At 41.3% G+C, this 23,207-nt stretch overlaps 1 protein-coding gene across 3 annotated transcripts in view; it reads left to right on the forward strand.

The window, feature by feature from the left end:
• LOC125115832 (cytochrome b5 reductase 4) overlaps positions 1-23,207 on the forward strand; it is a 104,126-nt gene that overhangs the window by 606 nt on the left and 80,313 nt on the right. For 2 of the 3 annotated variants that reach the window (XR_007132184.1, XM_047760416.1), the window contains exons 1-2: positions 5,290-5,498; positions 10,446-10,599. Coding sequence is in view for 2 of the 3 variants with exons in the window: in XM_047760416.1 (XP_047616372.1) it covers positions 5,370-5,498; positions 10,446-10,599 (283 nt within the window). In the remaining variant the exon portion in view is untranslated. Of the gene's footprint in view, positions 1-5,289; positions 5,499-10,445; positions 10,600-23,207 lie in introns of those variants that run through there. The other variant, XM_047760424.1, reaches the window with a different exon arrangement.

The following is a 23,207-nucleotide window of genomic DNA, read 5'->3' on the forward strand; positions in this document are numbered from 1 at the left end:
TTTTTCTCTCTTGGAAAACCTATCTTTAAGGTTTCTTTGTTTTCCTAGTCCCAGAGGTCCTTTATTCATCAAGTTGAAAAATGCAGGAGCTCAAGCTCTCACCTGAAAGAACAGTTAATAAGCACACAATCAGTAAACTCTTAAAGAAGAGCGTTTATATTATGAAGAGGGAGAGTGGGTGGTATTAGTAAAAGAACAGTAACATCTTGTGCCTGCAAAACAATTTCTTTTTAATGCCAAAGGGTTCGAGTAAAATTGACTTCACACCAGGCTTATCCTCTTGCAAACCAGAAGGAGGAAGGGTGTCCACAATTTCAGTTTCCAGCAAATGAACAAATTGAGCTTGGAATGTAAGAGAAAAATGGAAATGTGCTGAAGATCCTTAAGAGTACTCTGGATCAAAAAAGGGATCAAAAGTTATTTGACCTATCAATGAGGAGCTAGTGTACTGTTCTTAGACACAGGAAGTCAGCTTTTCTGCAAGATTTTTTTGTATCTTTAAAAATCTGCAGTTTGCCTGCAGCTTTTTCAGAAAAGCTATATAATGTTTGCAGAATGTGTATTTGTTTACAATAGCACATAGTAGTAAAAAATGCTGATTAATTTCTACCCTGTGCTAGCACTAGTGAAGGATACAGGAAAAAAAAAAAAAAATCACAGCCTCTTGGAAGTGTTGCAATTCGTTTGGTCAGTTTTGCAAATATGCACAGGCCGTGAAGTGCCCTGCCCTGCCAGAGGGAGTGGGGAAGGGTCAGGAAAGTGTGTATCATAGGCGTGATGACCTGGCTAAATCTTGAAGTTAGAGGGATGGTAGTTGGAGGACAAGGGGTGAGGGGCAGAAGAAATAGCACAGAAAAAGAGAATGGCATGGTTCCTTCTGGGAGCATCAAGGAAATGGAATTTGAATGTGTGAAGCTGTGGTCATTCTGGCAGGGAAGCCAGAGGCTAGGTGTTGTATACCTTGGTACAAGAGTTTTATCCTGAAGTGGTTTTGGGGGTTACTCAAAGGATTTTTATTTTTTCCATTATAGTTGGTTTACAGTGACTCAAAGGATTTTAACCAGGAGAATAGTGTAATCAGATTTATGCTTCAGAAAAATCTCCAAGGACATGGTATATAGGCTTAGTTAGAACCCCCGAGTGAAAGTAGAAGTTATTGCAATTCAGGCAAGAAATGATAAAGAGCCATTCTAAAGCACTGGAAGTGGGGATGGGACTGGATGGATTTGGGGAATACTTAGGTGACAAAATATTTTAGGCTTATAGTGTATTGGATATGGTAGGCAAAGAAGAGGTAGAAAGACAGAATGGCTCCCAAGTTGGTGGTTGATGACCAGGTGAATGCTCTACTCACAGCTTGGAAATTAAGGCTTAAAACAGGTCCCAGGAGCAAGATAATGAGTCAAATATTCCATTTGTCCTATGTCCAGTAGAGAGAGCTGCATACACAGGTCAGCAGATTTCTTAAGTGGAAATATAGACAGACCTGGGAGGCTTTGGTATATAAAGAGTTGAGAAAGTCATGGCATTGGGTCAGGTCATCTGAAAGAGTGAGAGAGGAGAGATGATCCCACTTGATCAAACACTGGGGAAGCCAACATCTAACCCGTATACAGAGAAAGAGAGGTCAATAAAGGTGATTGGAAGGGATCACTCAGCCATCTTTCAGGAAGAATTCAGGAAAATATGAAGTCCCTGGAAGAGAAATGGTCAGTGACAGGTTCTGGGGGAGAGAGAATGTGATAACAATCAACAGTCTTTGGGTTTGGCAGTTCTAGTTACATTAGGAAATCAATTGCTTCCTAAATAAGCAATTCCTTTCTTTTCTGAACTGCTGTAGAAATATCTTTGTAGTTCTCTTAAGTTTTATTAAGTTCTACCTTGAGTGGTATCATGTATTTCTGATTCTTTTTACTCAATTACCAACTTCTTGAGGGTAGGGACCATGATTTATTCATCTTCGAATTATGAATTATGTTTGGACAGGAGATCACTAAAATATTTATTGAATGACTGAATTACCGATAGTTGTTTATTTAGGCCCCAAATTTATAAACTTAAAAAAAAAATTTGGCTAGAAACATTCATAAACTACATTGCTTACTTTTTTGCCTTTTAAAATAGAGTTATTGAACATAATGTAACCTCTTTGTTAGAATCAATTTAACAAATGGGTATGTGGAGCTATTTATCGTACACTAAAATGACTGCTCTGTAGTTGGTGATTCAGCCTTGTCCTTATTTTCCTTGGATGAAAAATAATACAAGATCAGGAGTTCCCGTCGTGGCTCAGTGGTTAACGAATCCGACTAGGAACCATGAGGTTGCGGGTTCGGTCCCTGCCCTTGCTCAGTGGGTTAACGATCCGGCGTTGCCGTGAGCTGTGGTGTAGGTTGCAGACGCGGTTCGGATCCCGCGTTGCTGTGGCTCTGGCGTAGGCCGGTGGCTACAGCTCCGATTCAACCCCTAGCCTGGGAACCTCCATATGCCTCGGGAGCGGCCCAAGAAATAGCAACAACAACAACAACAACAATAACAACAACAACAACAACAAAAAGACAAAAAAAATACAAGATCAGATGGCAAGATTAATATTTGTTGGAAATTTGAAATTTTGAAGTAATCATGCTTATATGCAAATTTGTATAAAACCAGTATTATTCTCAATATCTCAATATGGTGTTTCCAGATTTAGTTAGGAGGAAAGGGAGAGAGATGAGATCAAGGTTGGGGTCAGAGGTAGACTTTTTAAAATGTTGCTTTTTGTACTTTCCTAAACTTGCTTTGACCATATCTGTAACTAAGAGCTGGCTGAATTTCCAAGTAATTGGTAATTACCAATTACTTGGTAATTTCTGCCTTTGTTTAAGGTGCATAATATCTTGTTGTCTTTAGAAAGCTGGCTGTCATTACTATTTTTAAAGTCATAGTAAGATTCATTTTTTTCCCAAAGGGATTTGGAAATTGGAAAATAAACTTTCTTCTGTACTTTATAAGAATAAATATATCCATAATGCTTGAAGAAAGCTAAATATTGATGGTATGCTCATGAAGGATTTAGAGTGAATTTGTTTGATACAATTTACAGCTTTGATAAAGATTTAAAATAATTGACCAGTGACTGGTACTTTGTTAAGGAGACTCCACGGAAGCTGTGATAGTAGCATTTTAAATTCTATATCTAAATGCATAAATCAGTTGTTAAATATATGGAGCTTTTGAAATTTGAACATTTCATGAGTATAAGGTTCTGAATGTGGAAAAAAAAATAAAGCATATTATGTTGTCTGTCTTTCAGATGATTTTGGCCAAAATCAAAGTGATATGATTACTTACATCAAGAAGCAGAGGCTCTTATGAAAAATTTTCAATTCAAACCACAATTTCTTTTTCTTTCTTTTCTTTTCTTTTTTTTTAGGGTCACACCGGAGGCAGATGGAAGTTCCCAGGCTAGGGGTCAAAGTTGGAGCTGCAACTGCTGGCCTACATCACAGCCACAGCAACACCAGATCTGAGCTGCATCTGCAATCTACACCACAGCTCATGGCAACCCTGGATATAACCTGGGTCCTCATGGATAACAGTCAGGTTCATTACTGCTGAGCCACAACAGGTACTCCACAATTTCATTTTATGAAGATTCTCATAGTGAAGAAGAAATTAAGGAGCTGTTATGTGAAAATTAACTTGAATTTTTTTTTTTTTGTCTTTATGCCTTTTCTAGGGCTGCTCCCATGGCATATGGAGGTTCCCAGGCTAGGGGTCCAATCCGAGCTGCAGCTGATGGCCTACACCAGAGCCACAGCAATGCCAGATCCGAGCTGCGTCCATGACCCACACCACAGCTCATGGCAACGCCAGATCCTCAACCCACTGAGCAAGGCCAGGGATCGAACCTGCATCCTCATGGACACTAGTTGGGATCATTACCACTGAGCCATGAGAGGAACTCCTCATCTTTCAATGAAAGAGAAAACAGGAGCACTTTGCATGGTAGAGGTAATGTAGTAAATTATGGTCATAAAGTTCTTTTAGCTGAAATACAGTCTTTGCAATTGCAAGCAATCGCAATACAAGCATTTCCATTGTAAACGATATGAGCAGAGGTGAAGGTCAGAGATGGTTGCCCAGCTGAGAAATGCCTCTTACTTGAATGGCTAAATATATTCACACACTTTTCCTTCTGATTGGAAAGATAATACAAACACTGATTTAAAGGCAGGTTAAGGACAAGGCAGAAGCAGAGCAAGTTCGAACCATGTTTCAGAGTCAGGAAAAGTTGGTAATGCCAAGAGAATTGAGGGAGTTACTTGGAGCTATATTTCTTTTCCTGAAAACTTTCTCCATTCACTGGATTCTACTGTCAGGATGTGTGTGTTCCCAAAAGATATGCAAACAACCTACCTGGACGCCAATCTGGACTCTGCTTACTAGGGACTGGTTTTTACCTGCACAGTACTTGGGCTGTTCTAATTAATACGGTGGAATAGTATGAAGAGCCACAGCAATGTTTAGTCAGGCACTGTAGTAGGTAATTTACATTGGAAATCTCATTTAATCCTTACTACAACATGAACCCATTATGCATATGGAAAATGAGGCACTGTGATACTAAAGTAACTTGCATAAGGTTCTCATTTATTAGGGATGGCATCCAGACTAAGCCTATCTGAGTCTTAAACGTCTTAAATGTGTTCAGCACTACATTTAGGGGTGGGCTGCATCAGTCCACAGTTCTCTCTATCTTTCAGGCAAGAGACGGAAGTTAGATGAGGAGGAAGAGCCTGTGAGTGGGTGAATGAAGCATAAAGAGACTTTGATTCATTTGCTAGTCATTTAGCGAGAGATTTTAAAGGTGAAGTGTTCTATTCACCTCACATGAGTGGCTGTTTGCATTTGACCTCTTAACTCTTAAAGGTTCTCTTTCCCAAACAGCCTGGTGCCTTAGGAGGGAGAGTTTCTGAGAAATCACAATGCATTAATAGTGTTACTTTATTCCATAGTTCCAGCAGTAACGATGGACAGGCTCTTGTGTTCTAGGTTTACAGGCGTCTCTAAGAATTTATTCTCAGGTTCGGTCAGCACCAAGGCTAAGCAACAATTTCACTTTTTAGTCTTTCCACGGAATAGCTGTCACTTCCTGGCGGTGCTGAAATTCAGGGTATGGCAGCAATCGCGCATGCGTACCGTGCCCTGGTTCCACCCCCTGCCGGCTTTACGGTCGTCCTGTTGGCTCCGCCCCCCTGTTGCCCCGACGTGCTGCGTCATGGCGCGCCTTACCCGGAGTGACCCCGGAAGTGGGTCGGGGGCTTGCCCTCTGCCCCGCCTCCGAGGCGGAGTGGGAGGTGTTACCCTAGAGGAGTTGAGCTATGCTGCCCCTTCCAGCGGTGGACTCCCGGCGGGGCGCGGGCCAGGGTTCCAGGATGCTGAACGTCCCTTCCCAATCTTTCCCAGGCCCCAGTTCGCAGCAGCGCGTCGCCTCCGGGGGGCGTAGCAAGGTAAGCGGGTGACTCCCTCGGTCTCGCGCAGCAGTCCTCTCCTCCCGCCGCCGTTTCGTGCTTGGATACAGTCCGTAATCTCCTTCCGTCCCCTCCCACCTCCTGTCCCCTCCTCTAGCCTTCATTCCCTCCTATCCTTGCTGGCGATCTCTCTCAGATCCCACGCATTTCCAGTCTCCGAACTCTGCTAACCTCCCTCCCTCTTACCTATTGGCCCCTTTTCTTTTCCATCCCTTTATCCTGTTTTGTCAATTACCTTCTTCCAAATCTTTTACCGCTGGTTAAATCAGATGTATGATAGGACTAGGCACTGTGCTTCCCATATTGTAGGTACTTAGTATTAGCTTCCATCCCTTAACACAACCTCCTCTCTGTTCTTTTGTTCTTCACTTTCCCAAGGAGTTGTGAGAGATGTGGGTTCCCTAGAAGAGGGGAAATGTTGGGCAGTAGCGACAGTGACCAGTTATCATTCCGCCAAGGGTAGGAACTACGGGAGCTCTGGAAGATTGGAGAAGCGAGAACAAATATGTACAAACCTCCAGTTAGGTTTATAGACACCTTTCCAAGTCATGCTGCCTTTTTGTCTTCCATTGGTACCTGATTGTTTTATCTCTGCCTTTCCTACTGATAACACTTAATGATTTTGAAGCTAATATATTAAGTTTTTGTCGAACATAGTTATTATTACCAACAGGTGGAATACAAACGTGTGGGTTTTGGGGGTTTTTTTTAGGGTTTTTTTTGTTTTTTTCTTTCTTTTTACTGCTGCAGCTGCGAGGTATAGAAGTTCTCAGGCCAGGGGTGGAATCAGAGCTGCAGCCAGGGCAAGACCAGATCTAGGCTACATCTGCGACCTACACTACCTACAACTTGGGGCAATTTGGGATCCTTCACCCACTGAGCAAGGCCTGGGATTGAACCCAAATCCTCACGGAGACAACGTTGGGTCCTTAACTCGCTGAGCCACAATGGGAACTCCACAAATGTGTTTTATATTTACAGAATTTAGAACACTTATCTCCTTTGTTCATTGCAACATGAATGTTGCTTGCTCCTGTTTTTGTTAGTTCCTCATTCAATAACCACATCTTCATGTTTTGTTTTCAAGACTTGCACCTACTTGGGCCACTCCTTTTTCACTTCTGGACTCTTGAGTCTTAGCATTAACATCATTTGGGAACCTCACCAACTTTCTTTTTTTCTTTCTTTTTTTTGGCTGTTCCTGTGGCATGTGTAAATTTTCTGGGCCAGGGATCAAACTCGAGCTACAGCAGCAACCCAGGCCACTGCGGTGACAATGCCGAATCCACTGTCCTATAAGGGACCTTACCAACGCCCCAATTTTATTTATTTATTTTTTAATTTTTTGCTTTTTAGGGCTAAACCTGCAGCAGATGGAAGTTACCCACAGTAATGGTCTACGATCTGCTCATGGCAATGCTAGAACCTTAACCCACTGAGCAAGGCCAGGGAACAAACCTTATGGATACTAGTCAGATTTGTTACTGCTGAGCCACAATGGGAATTCCGTCTCCAACTTTCCTTATTTTCTCCGTATGGACTTGGAGTTTGACTCTAGATCAGAATTATGGGTTCAGGATCTGTAGTTTTCATTAGCTTTTCAGAAGTCTATGACCCCAACTATAAGGATAATGTAGCTGAGATTTGTTCAGTGCTTGCTGACAGCTTGAGTACTCTACATGTATTAACCTGTTTACCCTTTCTAATTATCCTATAAAGTGGATAATTTATAATTTTTGTTATCTCCATTTTGCAGAAAAGGCAACTGGTTAAGAAATGCTGCCTTGGACCCCCATAGGCTTGATGTAACGTGACTGTAATGTTTCATTTATTGCTCCATATATCATCTAGCCATCCAATCATGTATCCTCTTCTCCTTGGTGTTTGACCTTTTTCTCTCCTTAAGCTAAGTGCATGGCTGAATAGTATAGCTTTTTCAAAGAAAGAATCTCTGAACTAGAGTATGAGAGTTGCTGTCCTTCTCCATTAAAACTCCAGCCATGTTCTCAGTATTATTTAAAGGTGAAAACTTAGAGACAAAGACAGAAGGTCCACAGGTGATGATGACAAAGGTGAGACTTTGGGTCCAGAAAGAGAACAAAATAAGATTATTGTGCAATTCAGAAGAAAACTCAAGACTGTTTTTTTCCTCTCTTTGTGAAACTGTTACCAAACCAAACTTGACTTTGCATGCCCAATGTACAGCAAAGCTGATCTAACACTGGGTGGTGGTAAAGGAAAGTACAGCATTTATTTACACTAAGAAAAGAGAATGGACAGCCAATGCTCAAAAGACCCAAACTCCCTGATGGCTTTTGAACAAGGGTTTTTATTTATTTATTTATTTATTTGTTTGTTTGTTTGTTTGTTTTTAGGGCCACACCAACGGCATACTGGAGGTTCCCAGCCTGGGGGTTGAATTGGAGCTGTAGCTGCTGGCCTATACCACAGCCACAGCAATGTGGGATCTGAGTTGCATCTACGACCTACACCACAGCTCATGGCAACACCAGATCTTTAACCCACTGAGTGAGGGCAGGGATTGAACCTGAAACTTCATGGTTCCTAGTCAGATTTGTTTCCACTGCGCCATGACGGAAATTCCCTGAACAGGGGTTTTTAAAGGCAACGTGAAGGATGCAGGTTGTAGGGTGCGTGATCAGCTCATGGACGTTCTTCTTATTGGTTGGTGGTGAGGTAACAAGGTGATATTTGGAACTCTTAATCCTCAACTGGTTCTGACCAGTCTGAGGTCTCCATGCTTGTAGTTAACAGTCTGTGTCCTGTGGGGTCCTGGTTTCTGTAGCACAACTCAAAGGTATGCATCAGATTGTTACCTTTAGAAAGGACTAGGAATCCAGTGACTCTGTTGGTTTTTTCCTTCTTTTTCTTTTTACGGCTGACTCTGCAGCATAGGGAGGTTCCCGGGCTAGAGGTCGAATTGGAGCTACAGCTGCTGGCCTGCACCACAGCTACAGCAACACAGGATCTGAGCCACATTTGTGACCTACACCTCAGCTGACAGCAATGCTGGATCCTTAACCCACTGAGTGAGGCCAGGGATCTAACCTGTATCCTCATGGACATTATGTTAGGTCCTTAACCTGCTGAGCCACAATGGGAACTCCCCAGTGACTCAGTTACTTAAGTTTTTAGTGCTTTTCTTGCTTGACTGTTTTTCTTTGATTTCTGCATTTTCTCATTTCTGTAGTCATCATCAATTTGAGTGTGCTCCGTAGAACTTGGGGAAGGCTTAAAAGTTTTTCTACAAATGAGAAGCAGGAATAAAGAGGGCTTTGTACCTGGGAGGGCTCTGCAGGGTCCTGCTCAACTTCAAAATAAGCTAATCTTGAACATGTTAGAACTTGTGTCAGGATTGTATGAAATGGGTAGAGGCTGAGAAAACAGAACTTAGTTGGGAGGTTGTATAACATAATTGTTAAAAGCATAGGCTCTTTTTTTCTTTTTTCTGCACCGTGGCTTATGGAGTTCCTGGGCCAGGGATCAGATCCGAGTGGCAGTTGTGACCTACGCCACAGCTGTGGCAATGCCAGACCCTTTTAATCCACTGGCCAGGCTGGGTATTGAACTTGTGTCCTGGCGCTGCAGAGATGCCACCAATCCTACTGCACCACAGCGGGGGCTCAGAAACGTAGACTTATGATGAGAAAGACTCATTATTTTTCCACTTCTATCATTCAACCTCTTTGAGTCTGTTTCCTCAGGTGAAAATTGGAGAATAGTACCCATTTTATAGGGTTGTTCATAAGATTAAGGGAGATAATGTTTCTCTTGGCACAGTCTTGGTATATGGTAAGCATTTGTTAAATGTTGTTAGCCCTTAGGCTTTTATTCAAACCTCATGGATTGTTGTGGGATTGTTATGTAAAAAAGCACGACACCTGGTGCAGAATATGTACTTAATATGATTACTATTATTTTTTCTATGAACACTGGTAATATTTGTTGAGAATCTACCCATATGCTGGAGATGTGGTCTCTGTTGGGGAGGGGAAAGTTTCCACTTTTATTCATTGCTCTTCAGTTCTGTGGCTGGACCAATAAAAAAAAAATTGGCACAAGACAGTTTAGCAGGAGAAAAGGAAATTTAATTCATGCGCACAGAGGTCTTATAGAAATAGGACCTTAGAAGTGGGCAAAGCAGGCAGCTTTTATACTACTTATTTATTTATTTTCATATCAATTTTTTTTATTTCCACACTATCAGTGGTATCAATATTACAAAGTGAAATAGGTTTTGTAGTTCATATAATTTCTGCACACAGAAACATAATACTCTGCAGAACAGTCAGTACTAATTTTTTTTTGTTTTTTTTAGATGAACAATAAATTTGAGAGGAATTGATTGGACAAAGAAGCTTAGGTTTGGGTATTTATTTAGTAAAGTTTGGGCTTGGGTAGTAAATTCGTAAAGAAATAACAGGGTTTGTTTATACAGGCTTCTTGGCCCTGAATAGCCTGTCTTTGGTGAGAAGGATGTCTTTCTACCTGCCAGTACGAGTAGGCTCTCAGTAACACCTTTCACATGGGAGATTTCCTCCTTGTTTTCAGGGAGACAGAGAGGATGGTCAGAGTGATAGGAACACATAGTGATAGAGCCAAGACCAGATCTTGTTTTCATTACTCTGGGCTCAGTATTATCCTTGTTCTACCATGAGCCATTAGGATGGACATATGTGTGCCAAGGCCTACTTCATAGCCCAGGTATTTTGTGTAGGATTCTATATATAATTCTAATATAACCTCCTAAAGCTGTAAGAAGTTTTTAAAAATTGTTAGAGTTCTCTTTATTTTTGGAGTGGCAATCAGAGTAGTGAAGTGGCCTGAAGACCAACAGCAGGAGGGGGAAGGGAAAGCTGCTCACTTGAAGAAGCCACATTGAATTCTTCCCTTTTCCTTTTGGAGGTCCCTCTGAAACAGGGCAGAAGTCTCATGGATTGGATTCGACTGACCAAAAGTGGAAAGGACCTAACAGGACTAAAAGGCAGGTTAATTGAAGTAACTGAAGAAGAACTTAAAAAACACAACAAAAAAGATGATTGTTGGATATGCATAAGAGGTAGGTAGTGTTTATTCTGTACTGCAGAAGATTTTGGCTGGGCTTTCAGTTGTAATGCTTTATAACCCCATGGTCCTGTTATTTGCTGGGATAATTCACAAATAACAAAGATATGACTAATATTGGGCAATACATTCTTTAATTCTGAATTTGGACAGTATTTCTTCCCTGAGTTACTGTTTATACAGCACCCCTGTACTGTAGTCCCTTTGTAAAAAAGAAGTGTTTGCCAAGCAATTTATTTATTTATTTATTTATTTATTTATTTAGTCTTTTTGCCATTTCTTGGGCCACTCCCACAGCATATGGAGGTTCCCAGGCTAGGAGCTGTAGCTGCCAGCCTACGCCAGAGCCACAGCAACACAGGATCCGAGCCTCATCTGCAACCTACACCACAGCTCATGGCAACGCCAGATCCTTAACCCACTGAGCAAGGCCAGGGATCGAACCCTCAACCTCATAGTTCCTAGTTGGATTCGTTAACCACTGAGCTATGACGGGAACTCCTGCCAGGCAATTTAATATGAAAGTAGTAAAATTGTTCAGTAACACCTAGTTTACATGGACTAATGTTCTACTTTTGTGCTGTTACAGAATTCTGCAGGATGAAATGTCTCTGTGAATCTAAAGTAAATCTGAAAGCCTGCATTAAAGTCAAATCATTAGTTCTCATCTGAGCAATTTTTATTACTGAATCTATGTTTGTTAGAAATGTTAGTTGATTTTTCTAGCCGACAGCAAATTAGAAGCCCCAAACTAGAAGTGGATAGATTGGAGAGGGTGAGGAAAGAAATAGGACCGTATTAAATGAAAGTAGATCTCATGGTATCCTAAACCTGGCGTCTGAGAGGAGAACAAAAACAATAAAGGGGAGTTTGCATTGTGGCTCAGTGGTTAAGAATCCAGCTATAGGAGTTCCCGTCGTGGCGCAGTGGTTAACGAATCCGACTAGGAACTAGGTTGCGGTTCGGTCCCTGCCCTTGCTCAGCGGGTTAACGATCCGGCGTTGCCGTGAGCTGTGGTGTAGGCCAGCGGCTTCAGCTCCCATTAGACCCCTAGCCTGGGAACCTCCATATGCTGTGGGAGCGGCCCAAGAAATAGCAAAAAAAAAAAAAAAAAAAAAAAAGAATCCAGCTATAGTGGCTCAGGTCACTGAGGAGGTTTGGATTTGATCCCCGGCCTGGCATAATGGATTAAAGGACTTGGCATTGCTGCAGCTATGGCTCAAGATTCAGTCCCTGTCAGTTATTCTGATGACACTGTCACCTGTATGAGGTCAAGGACCGTGTCAATCACCAGCTCTGTCCTTGGTGCTTGGCATGTAGAGGTCATAGTATGTATTTGTTGGGTTTTTTTTTTTTTTTTTGCTTTTTAGGGCTGAATCTGAGGCATATGGAGGTTCCCAGGCTAGGGGTCCAATCAGAACTATAGCCGCTGGCCTACACCACAGCCGCAGCAACTCGGGATCCAAGCTGTGTCTGCGACCTACACCACAGCTCATGACAACGCCGGATCCTTAACCCACTGAGCAAGGCCAGGGGTTGAACCCGCAACCTCATGGTTCCTAGTTGGATTTGGTTCTGCTACGCCATTATGGGAACTCCCAGTATGTATTTGTTGAATGAATGCAATACTTAACATTTTTAAGAAATTTGATTACTTGAAGCAAAGATGCGTGGTTGTCACAGTAGGTTGGTGATGTGATAAATGGAAAGACACCAATAGCACTGTTAGTTTGCTAGGGATGCCCAAACAAAATACCATAAATTGGGTGGCTTATGCAACAGAGATTTATTATCTCACAGTTCTGGAGACTAAACTTGAAATCAGGGTAACTTCTGTGGGCTTGAAGAAGAATCTATTCCATGTCTCTAGCTTCTCTTCTGGTGGTTTGCTGGCAGTCTCTGGAGCTGCTTGGCTTGCAGAAGCATTACCCGGGTCTTTAACTTCATCTGTATATGACATTCTTCTTGTGTGATTGTCTCTCTGTATTTGCTCTTTTTTACAAGGACACCAGTCATATTTGATTAAGGGCCTGCCCTACTCTATTAGCGCTGCATCTAATTACATCTGCATTGACCCTCTATCCCCAGAAAGTCATGTTCTGAATTACTGGTAGTTAGGACTTCAGCATAGGCATTTTAGAGGTATACATTTCAATCCATAGCGATTAGAGTGTGGAATTTTTTTCAGTGGCAGAGGGTATGGACTCTTCCAGTAGGTGATGACATAGCTTGTTCTGAGACAGAAGATCAGATGCTTAACTCTTCAAAGTTTATCAGGGAAATAAACATGGAAGTGAAGATTCTGTCAGATAGAAAAAGCTCCTTTGGCCATTTTATAGGCTTTTTAAAATACCCTCCTTGCCTTCTCTCCTTGTTGCATACCTGTTTATTTATTCGATGTAAGTAACTGGTATAAAGTGACTTCACCACTCTGCCTGAGTATCTTCTTCTGGCCTGGGTGGAATGGAGATCAGAGTCCCATGAACATCTCTCAGCTGGTCCAGGCTACAGGCATCTCTGAGATGTTTTTGCAGTTAGGAAGCCACTTTTCCAGAAAACTCATGTGAACCCTTCATATCCTAGTGCTATTAGATAAATAAGGCATTGTTATAATACAATCATACTTAATTATATATATTTTATATATACAATAATATATAATATAATAATTGTACATTATATACTATATATAATATAGTATATTTAATATACTGATGGAGATCAAGGATTGGTTTGCTGTGTTTGAAAAGTGACACACTTTGCTCCCAATTACGTATCTCTCATAATGACTTGAGTGCATGATATTCTCCTGGTAAGGCTGCTGATTGAAGGATACATTTTTTATTTTTAATTTAATTTAATTTAATTTTGTTTTGTTTTTGCCTTTTCTAGGGCTGCACTCATGGCATATGGAGGTTCCCAGGCTAGGGGTCTAATTGGAGCTGTAGCCACCAACCTACGCTGGATCCGAGCCGTGTCTGTGACCTACACCACAGCTCATGGCAACACCAGATCCTTAACCCACTGAGCAAGGCCAGGGATAAAAACTGCAACTTCACGGTTCCTAGTCGGATTCGTTAACCACTGAGCCACGAGGGGAACTCCAGATACATATTTCAAAAAGTTTCTGTTGGAGAATGTGTTCTACCCTATTAATAGTAATGCTTCCCCTGCCCTCCCCCATTGCACAGTAAGATTTTTTTTTTCTTTTTGACAGAGTTTGATTTTAATTTTAATAAGGAAACACTTGATTTAGGTCCTGCCTTGGACCCTCTACTCTAGCTGGAGAGGATAAATGACTGTTGAGGATAAATGACTGTTAGACAAGCCTGAGGGAAACACCCTAAGAGGGCTGTAAAGAAAGTGATGTCAGGGAGTTCCCCTCGTGGTTCAGTGGAAACGAATCTGACTAGTATCTTTAAGGATGCAGGTTCAATCCCTGGCCTCGCTCAGTACGTTAAGGATCTGGTGTTGCTGTGAGCTGTGGTGTAGGTCGCAAATGCAGCTCAGATCTGGCATTGCTGTGGCTGTGGGGTAGGCCGGCGGCTATAGCTTCAATTCTACCCCTAGCGTGGAAACCTCCATATTCCTCAGATTCAGCCCTAAAAAGCAAAAAAAAGAGAGAGAGAGAGAGAGAAAGTGATATCAGATTGCAGGGAGGGAGACATGTGGGTTAGGAAAATTAGAGATGCTTTTATGATGGAGATAAGCCTTGAAACAGTGAAGAGGATTTCAGCCGGAAATGAGGGGGACGTACACCCACGTGGAAGGAAAGGCCTAACCAAGGGTCTAGACCCAGAAAAGCTGGAGATATGTTTTGGAGCCTAGGTTACCTGTTGGAGAATTATAAGAAAGACAACTATAAACATGTGTTAGGGAAGGTTGTGGAGGACCTTGAAAACCAAGCTGAGAAATGTGTTCCTGATTTTGATGGCAGTGTCAACTATTGGAGGTGCTTATGTGTAGGGATGATATGATCAGCAAAAGCCCTTGGAAAGGACAGTCTGGTGGTGGGTGTAGTGAATTGAAGTGGGACTAGGAAAGCATTTAGCTCTTACAGAAGTTCAGGTGATAATAGGTGAACCAGAATATTGATAAAGGCAACAAAGTAGGATGAATGTCAGCCAGACAGATTACTGTTAATTTCTAACCCAATCCTTTGAAAGTAGAAGAAAGCACAGGACTAAATGTTACTGTCTTTTCTTCTTAGCTATTCTGATTTAAAATGCTAATGGTACCTTCTTAAGGGGAATATATGCCAAATTTAGTTTCAAAAGTCAGAGCTGGAGTTCCCATCATGGCTCAGTGGTTAACGAATCCAACTAGGAACCATGAGGTTGCAGGTTCGATCCCTGGCCTTGCTCAGTGGGTTAAGGATCTGGCGTTGCCGTGAGCTGTGGTGTAGGTTGCAGACACGGCTCAGATCCCGAGTTGCTGTGGCTCTGGCATAGACCGCCGGCTACAGCTCCGATTTGACCCCTAGCCTGGGAACCTCCCATATGCCGTGGGAGCAGCCCTAGAAAAGGCAAAAAGACAAAAAAAAATAAAGTCAGAGCTAATGTTTGGACCCAAGCTTTAATCAAAGCTGTACCACAGGGAAGCATGGTATCATGGTGTAATATTTTTCCCCTTTTTAAAAAGTATTCTTCATTTTCTAACAATTGCCCCATTTTTAGATCAGTTCAGGTTTCAGCTTGGTTGGGCTCAAAGAAACAGATAATCTTAAGATAACATACACTTTGGTATGGCTTTTTATAGCTAATATTTTGAGGACTTTTTTTTTTTTTTTTGAGTGCACAGTAACAGTTCTGCTTCATGTTTAGGTGTTCTGAGTCTAGTCACGTTCCTAAAAATGATGATGTAAAAATTGTACCTGGCTGGCAGCCAACTGTAAAATAGGGCATTGGCCTAGAATGATGACTAAAGCAGGATTATGGAGTTTTTAATTTGTTCCTTTAATCCCCACCTTTCTCTTAAAGTATGTGATTACTGTAATGCAGTAGGAGTTACTTGGAACATTGCAGGATAAGAGAGAGATTGCTTTTTCCAAAAATTTTGTGGGTTGTTCCCATTGTGGCACAATGGGATCGAGGAGTCTCTGCAGTGTCAAGAATGCAAATTCCATCCCCAGCCCTGCACAGAGGGTTAAAAGATCCTGTTTTGCCGCAGTTGGGGTTATCTGAGGCTCAGATCTGATCCCCGGCCCAGGAATTCCGTATGCTGCAGGGTGGTCAAAAAAAAAAAATTGTTGAATTTACCATTAATTCCTACAATTGTAGTTTTCTCCTTTTCTTTTTTTTTGGTATTTCTCCATCTCTCAAGAACTAAAGCTGATTTACAAATATGTAGAGCTTTGAACATGAACATTTAGATGTTTAAATAAATATCGCTCATTGTGAGAGCTCTGTAGAGCCTAGATCAGATTTCATTTTTCCTGTAGTACATTTACTGTAGTGTGTAATTGGTGTGGGTCATGATGTATTAAGTCATGAAATCATCTTTTGGCAGCATTTTAATCTTAGGGTTAGGTGAACCATGACTAAATTACTAAAATTCTAAATAACATCCATATGAATAAATGGTATTTCTAAAAAGTTGATTACAGTCAATATACTGACTGTTCTGCTATTAAAAATTTAGTGAATTAGCTGGTCTTCTGTGGTGCATCTGGTTAATGATCAAGCCTGGGAACTTCTGAACACCATGGGCACAGCCAAAAAAAAAAAAAATAGTGAATTAAGTTCCCTACAGGGATTTTAATGCGTTTCATCTACAACTTAAAAATGAATGTACTTTGATTTCTCCTAATGCTTATTGTCATATGGTAGTAAATTGAAGACACCTGCTTGAGACCATTGTAAAAGTGACTTTTAGTGGGTTTGTAACTTTCATGTTTCCTAACTAGAAATGGTATTTTTCCTTTACAGTTTCCTGGATTTCTATGTTCATTTATGGTAAAACTTAAAGAAATTTCCTTTTGTGACAGTAGTGTAAATTTTTGTGAGTACCTGGGTTTCAAATTTGCAAATTTGCATCCTCACTGAAGTTTATTTGTAACCCCTAGTCAACACTCATAGTGCTTCACAGTTCTTTGCAAAGATGCACAGTGCAGTGAAAGATTGGTGTTGCCCAAGCATGTGTTTCTAACCCAGGTCAAACAAGGCAGTGCTCTGCTTTCTGGTTTTAGCTCTCTTATAAGAAGTGTCTTTTTCACCTTCTATTTAGTGCCACATTTTTTTTTGTCTTTTTGCCTTTTCTAGGGCTGCTTCCCGAGGCATATGGAGGTTCCCAGGCTAGGGGTCGAATCGGAGCTGTAGCCACTGGCCTACGCCAGAGCCACAGCAACAGGGGATTCGAGCTGCGTCTGCAGCCTACACCACAGCTCACGGCAACACTGGATCCTTAACCTACTGAGTAAGGCCAGGGACTGAACCCACAACCTCATGGTTCCTAGTCGGATTCGATAACCATTGCGCCACAAGGGGAACTCCACCTCTGGTGTTTTTTGTTGGTGATTTTACATGTGAAATGGCCTCCCAGGGAGAGTGCTGAAGTGCTGTCCCAGGAGTGTGGTGATGAGCCTTCCAGAGAAAATATCTGTTAGATAAGCTTTGTTTAGGCATGAGTATAGCACTGGTGGCTGTGAATTCAGTGTTCATAAATCTACAATATGTATTGAATAAGATGTCTTTAAACAGAAACACACATTAAACAAGGTTATGTTTTGATTGGTTGACGAAAATGTGACCACCTGCTCACAGATGGTTCAGTGTTGACTAATTCACTGTTCAATGTGAGTTTATAGGAGTTCCTGTTGTGGCTCAGTGGTAATGAACCCGACTAGTACCCATGAGGCTGCAGGTTCAGTCCCTGGCCTCGGTCAGTGGGTCAAGCAAGGTGATGCCTTGAACTGTGGTGTAGGTTGCAGACGCAGCTCAGATCCTGCATTGCTGTGGCTGGGCCCAGGCCAGCAGCTACAGCTCTGATTCAACCCCAAGCATAGTCACTTCCATATGTGTGGCCCTAAAAAAACAAAACAAAACTAAATTTATGGAACATAACTAACCTGGAATAATGAGAATTGACCATAGTTCTTTAGGCTGTTTTATTTATACTGCAGTAATAACAACATAAAGTATGTTTTATACTTTTTAGGTTTGATTCAAACCTACCAAGAATAAAACTGATTTTTCCAACAGCGAGTTCTTTTCTCCAGGTTTCCTTAAGCTCCCTGCTCAATGCTGTTTTCAGAAACTGCCATATTTCTGTTTCTAGCTGAGAAACTTTCTTTACCTGAAAATTTTCTTCTAGGAGCAGTTTTTCAAGTTTGGAACTAATGTTTTAACATATAATAGAAGGTATTATCACAATGATGTAGAGTGCCTGTAAACAATAATGTATTATTACAGTTAGCGCAACTGTTCTGTAGATTGTCTGCTTTGTGTACTAGCCTCCTTACTTGCTTATCGACAGCAGAATCTTGAACCAGTCTCTTCTGCTGTCCCTTGCTTGTTTAGAAAATACACACCAGCATTTTTTTACAGATTCATCCATTTCTCTTTCTTTTTTTTTGTCTTTTGTCTTTTTTAGGGCCACACCCATGGTATATGGAGGTTCCCAGGCTAGGGGTCTAATCAGAGCTGTTGCTGCCAGCCTACACGACAGTTCACGGCCACACTGGATCCTTAACCCACTAAGTGAGGCCAGGGATCGAACCTGAAACCTCATGGTTCCTAGCCGGATTCCTTTCTGCTTCGCCACATGGGAACTCCTATTCATCCATTTCTAATCTAATCTGTAGGTTCAGATTGCCTGTTGCACACCTTTAATGCAGTAATCTAGTGTTCGTTGATTAGTTCTGTCCAACTGAATAGGACACTATTTACTTTCTTTTACTTTTACTCTGCCTTTATCTCTTTAATTGTCATTCAGTCTGTCTTTCTTCCTCCCTCCCTTCCTTTCTCTCCCTTCCTTCCTTCCTTCCTTCCTTCCTTCCTTTCTTTCTCTATTCCTCTCTCTGTACTTCCCTTCTATTCACTAAAAATCCAGTAGAGGGGGGGAAAAACTGGTGTTTTCCATGCCTCATCTAATCTTTAGGTGTTTTGTTTGATTGACACGGTGATTTAGAGACACCAGGCAACATTTAGTAATTTTTTTAGTGAGAAAATTTTTGATTACAGATTCAACTTTAAAGAAATTTATAGGGGTATTAAAATCCTTTCTTTTTCTTGTGTCAGTTTCTATAAACTATGTTTTTTAGTGAATTTGTTAATTTCATCTCAGTTATTGACCATATTGGCATAGAGTTGTTTATAGCATTCCCTTAGTATCTCTTTAATGTCTTTAGGGTCTATAATGATAGACCCTCTTTCATTCCTGATATTAATAATTTTGGTGTTTTTTTTTTCTTGGTCAGTCTTACTAGAAGTTTATTACTTTTGGTTTTGATTTTCTTTGTTGCTTGTCCATCTTTTATCGCATTGATTTCTATTCTTGTTAATGGGGCGGTGACTATTGCAGTTTCTTCGCTTCAGCATAGGCAGCAACATTTTTTATTTATTTTATTTTTTATTTTCTGTCTTTTAGGGCCACACACATGGCATATGGAGGTTCCCAGGCTAGTGGTCCAATCGGAACTGTAGCCGATGGCCTATGCCAGAGCCACAGCAAGGCAGGATCTGAGCCAGGCTGCAACCTACACCGCAGCTTACTGCAATGCCGGATCCTTAACCTACTGAGCAAGGCCAGGGATCGAACCCATGTCCTCATGAATTCTAGTCCTTATGACAGGAACTCCAGCAGCAACATTTTTGTGGAGATAATTTGCGATAACTCTCATTACAGTCTTAGTTAATGTCTGGTAGCAGCAACCTCATGTTTTCTAGTCGGATTTGTTTCTGCTGCACCACACTGGGAACTTTTTTTTTTTTTTTTTGCTTGCAATTTTCTTTTTTCTTTTTTTCTTTCTGTCTTTTTGCTATTTCTTGGGCTGCTCCCGTGGCATATGGAGGTTCCCAGGCTAGGGGTCAAATCGGAGCTGTAGCCCCTGGCCTATGCCAGAGCCACAGCAACTCCGGATCCGAGTCGCGTCTGCAACCTATACCACAGCTCACGGCAACGCCAGATTGTCAACCCACTGAGCAAGGCCAGGGGTCGAACCCGCAACCTCATGGTTCCTAGTCGGATTCATTAACCACTGCGCCACGACAGGAACTCCTGCAATTTTCTTTTTACCAGAGGTTTTTGCTCACTTGAACTTATCCAGTCACATAATTCTCAGTTGTTTAAAATCACACACATAGCTCAATATTCTTTATAAGAAGTGTTGTCTGTTTTTAAACATCTTAGCAACTTGATGGCGTGTGAGAGCTGTGCTATATGTTGTTTACTTTTCCCAACGAACCTGTGAGGTAGTTATTCTACTTCACAGATGAAGGCACTAAGGCTTAGAGTCCTCATTTTCCAAATGACAAAACTGCAGCTGAGAAAGTAGGTTAGTGAGGAAATGTGGACATAAGTGACAGAAACTCTAGCCCTACCTGATTTAAGCAGAAGGCAAAAATTGACTAAAAAAGCCATAGGTAGAGCTGACTTGAGGTGAGGATTTGTTCAGGGGCTCAGTGGTGTCCTCAGGATCTGCTTTCACAGTCTTAGTTTCCTTTCTGGGATTGCTCTGTTTTAGGACCAACTCTTCATAGTAGCAGGATGATCACAGCAACTCTAACCCGTTATTTTCAGATTCTGTTCCTTTAATAGCTAAAAGAAAAGTCTTGGAATTGGCAGACATTGGCACAGTTTTGATCACTTCTTGCTGCTGAACTGTAATTCTATTTAGGGGGAAATGGTGTACTTAATTACTTAAATGTAGACCACAAGTTCTTTCCGTAGCCTAAAGAGGGGCCAGATTGAAGAGTCAGGGAGGATATGGCTCTTGAAGAAAAAGTGATTCTGTGCTGGAAGGGGAGCAGATATTGGGTAGGGAAACCATTATAATACTTACTACAAAATGTAGATTAATTTGCCAAAGCCATAGCTGATGAGAATGGAGCCACTATCTTAACCTAGGCAACCTGATTCTAAGCTGTTATGCTTAAACTGCACTGTACTGCCCTCCTGTTTTACCATATTTAACTCTAGATTGGATCCTGGCTTAACATTTGTGTGTAACTCACTTTGAGTGCCATTTGTGAATTAATTCATTAAGAAATTACGATGGAGTGCCTATTACTTATAGCTCTTCTCTTGTGCTAAGCTAATTAAGTGATACAGGATAGCCTTCTGAGACAATTTGTATTTTTAGCAATTTAATGAAACATAGTTTTTGCTTTTTTTGGTGACTTTGTATGCAGTTGTCATTCATAAAAAATAAAGACTATATAGGTTTTAACCTTCTTTTTCTCTATATTGGTTCACTCGTTTAATCAATATTTTTAGAATCTGCTATGTATCATGCACTGTACCAGGTTCTGGGGAGTGACATGGAAATTTAAAACAGCTGGCCCCTGCTCTTCTGGAATTTGCAATCTGGTGGGGAACACAGAAGTATTAATCAAGTCTGAGGCATGTTGTAGAGGAGAGGTCTATGTGCTAAGAGTGAAGATAGCGGAAGATTGAGCAGGATGAAAGATAAATGGGCGATAACCAGGCAGAGAGGAAGGGGAGCAACATTATGGCTTCTAGAACAAGCATGTATGCAAGCCGGGTGGTGTGATTGTGTGGTAGCTGTTCACTCCGAATATGAGGAACTTCAAGTTAGTGATAGCTGTATTCTTTTTGTGTGTGTGTGCTTTTTAGGGTCGCACCTGTGGCATATGGAAGTTCCCAGGCTAAGGATTGAATTGGACCTTTCACAGCCGCAGCCAACTGGGATCTGGGCCGCTATCTGTGACCTACACCACAGTCCATGGCAATGCTGGCAGATCCTTAACCCACTGAGTGAGGCCACGGAATCTTCAGCCTCATGAATACGAGTAGGCTTCGTTTCTACTGAGCCACAATGGGAACTCCTGATAACCTGTATTCTTTTCTATCTCTTGCATTAGAAAGTCAAAGACATCATTTTTTTCTAAGGCTTGACCCTTTGTGTGCTATTATCAGTCCTTTCTAGCCCCCTCTGTGATCTCAGGTAGTTGTTTATCCTATCTTGTTTAGCATCTTCAGTTCTTCCCTTTCTTCCAGTAGCTTCTTCCTTTCCGTCTAGTCATCTTATTCTGGCGCTCCTGGACTGTGCTTCTTCCCCGGGCTTTCTTCCTCAGCATTTAATGTAGGATCTCTGTTGGAACATCTAACATTTTGGGGCCATTTTGTCTATTTCTGTCTTTCTATTTAAATTGTGTTTCAGGGGGTTCCCATCGTGGCTTAGAAGTTAGCAAACCCGACTAGCATCATGAAGATGCGGGTTTGATCCCTAGCCTGATCAGTGGGTTAAGGATCTGGCATTGTTGTGAGCTGTGGTGTATGTCTCAGACGTGGCTTGAATCCCCCATTGCTGTGATGGTGGCATAAGCTGATGCCTACAGTTCTAATTGGACCCCTAGCCCAGGAACCTCCATATGCTGCAACTGTGGCCCTAAAAAAAGACAAAAAGACCAAAAAAAAAAAAATTGAGTTTCAGGAGAGTTCTCGTTGTGGCTCAACAGGTTATGAACTTGAATAGTACCCATGAGGATGCGGGTTCGTTCCCTGGCCTTGCTCAGTGGGTTAATGATCCAGCACTGCTGTGAGCTGTGGTGTTGGTCCCAGACCCAGCTTGGATCTGGCATTGCTGTGGATGTGGCATAGACCAGGAGCTGTATCTCTGATTCAGCCCCTAGCTTGGGAACTTCCATATGCTGCAGGTTTGGCCCTAAAAAGTAAAGAAAAAAAAAAAAAAGAAAAGAAAAGAGTTTCAGGGTATTAATATTCTGCTTCTCTCCCCATACCTAGCATCTAGTACAGGGCATGGCTTGTGGTAAGTGTTTAGTAAATATCCTTTGAATCATGTATAGGACTTTTAAACCACATTATGGTAGAGACATTTTATGATTCTACAAAATTGTAACCAGTTGAGGGACTTTCATTTCATTTCATTGCCAGATTATTGGCTCTGGGAGTTAGGGAATATATCACTTCCTTAGTCAAAAATTGTTATTTCTGAACAATTTCTTTGATATATATTTATGGTTAGTTATTTATTTTTGAGTCTCATAGAATGTGAGCTACAGCCCGATGGGGATCATATATTCTCTTTCCTTTGTACAGCTTCTTATTTCCTTTTGCAGGCATTGCAGACTGTGTGGAATAGGTAAATATTGGAGATTTTACAAGGGCCATTTTTTTTGTCATTAATACTTTTAATTAAACCTTTTATTTTGAAAAAGCTTCAAACTGAAAAGAAGTTGCAGAAATGATACAGTGAACTCTAGAAACCCTTCACCTCTCCAGATGTATCCATTGTTAACATAGCTGTCATTATAGTTTGATGAGTCCATTTTATCTTCACTATTAACTTATTCTTTCTACTTTTCTTTTATCATTGTTTTAGTGCTTGCTCTAAAGGTTTATGATAAAATTTTTTTTGTTTTGTTTTTTAGGGCTGTACCCACAGCATATGGAAGTTCCTAG

The sequence above is a fragment of the Phacochoerus africanus genome, chromosome 2, assembly GCF_016906955.1.
Source record: "Phacochoerus africanus isolate WHEZ1 chromosome 2, ROS_Pafr_v1, whole genome shotgun sequence".
Classification (NCBI taxonomy): Eukaryota; Metazoa; Chordata; class Mammalia; order Artiodactyla; family Suidae; genus Phacochoerus; species Phacochoerus africanus.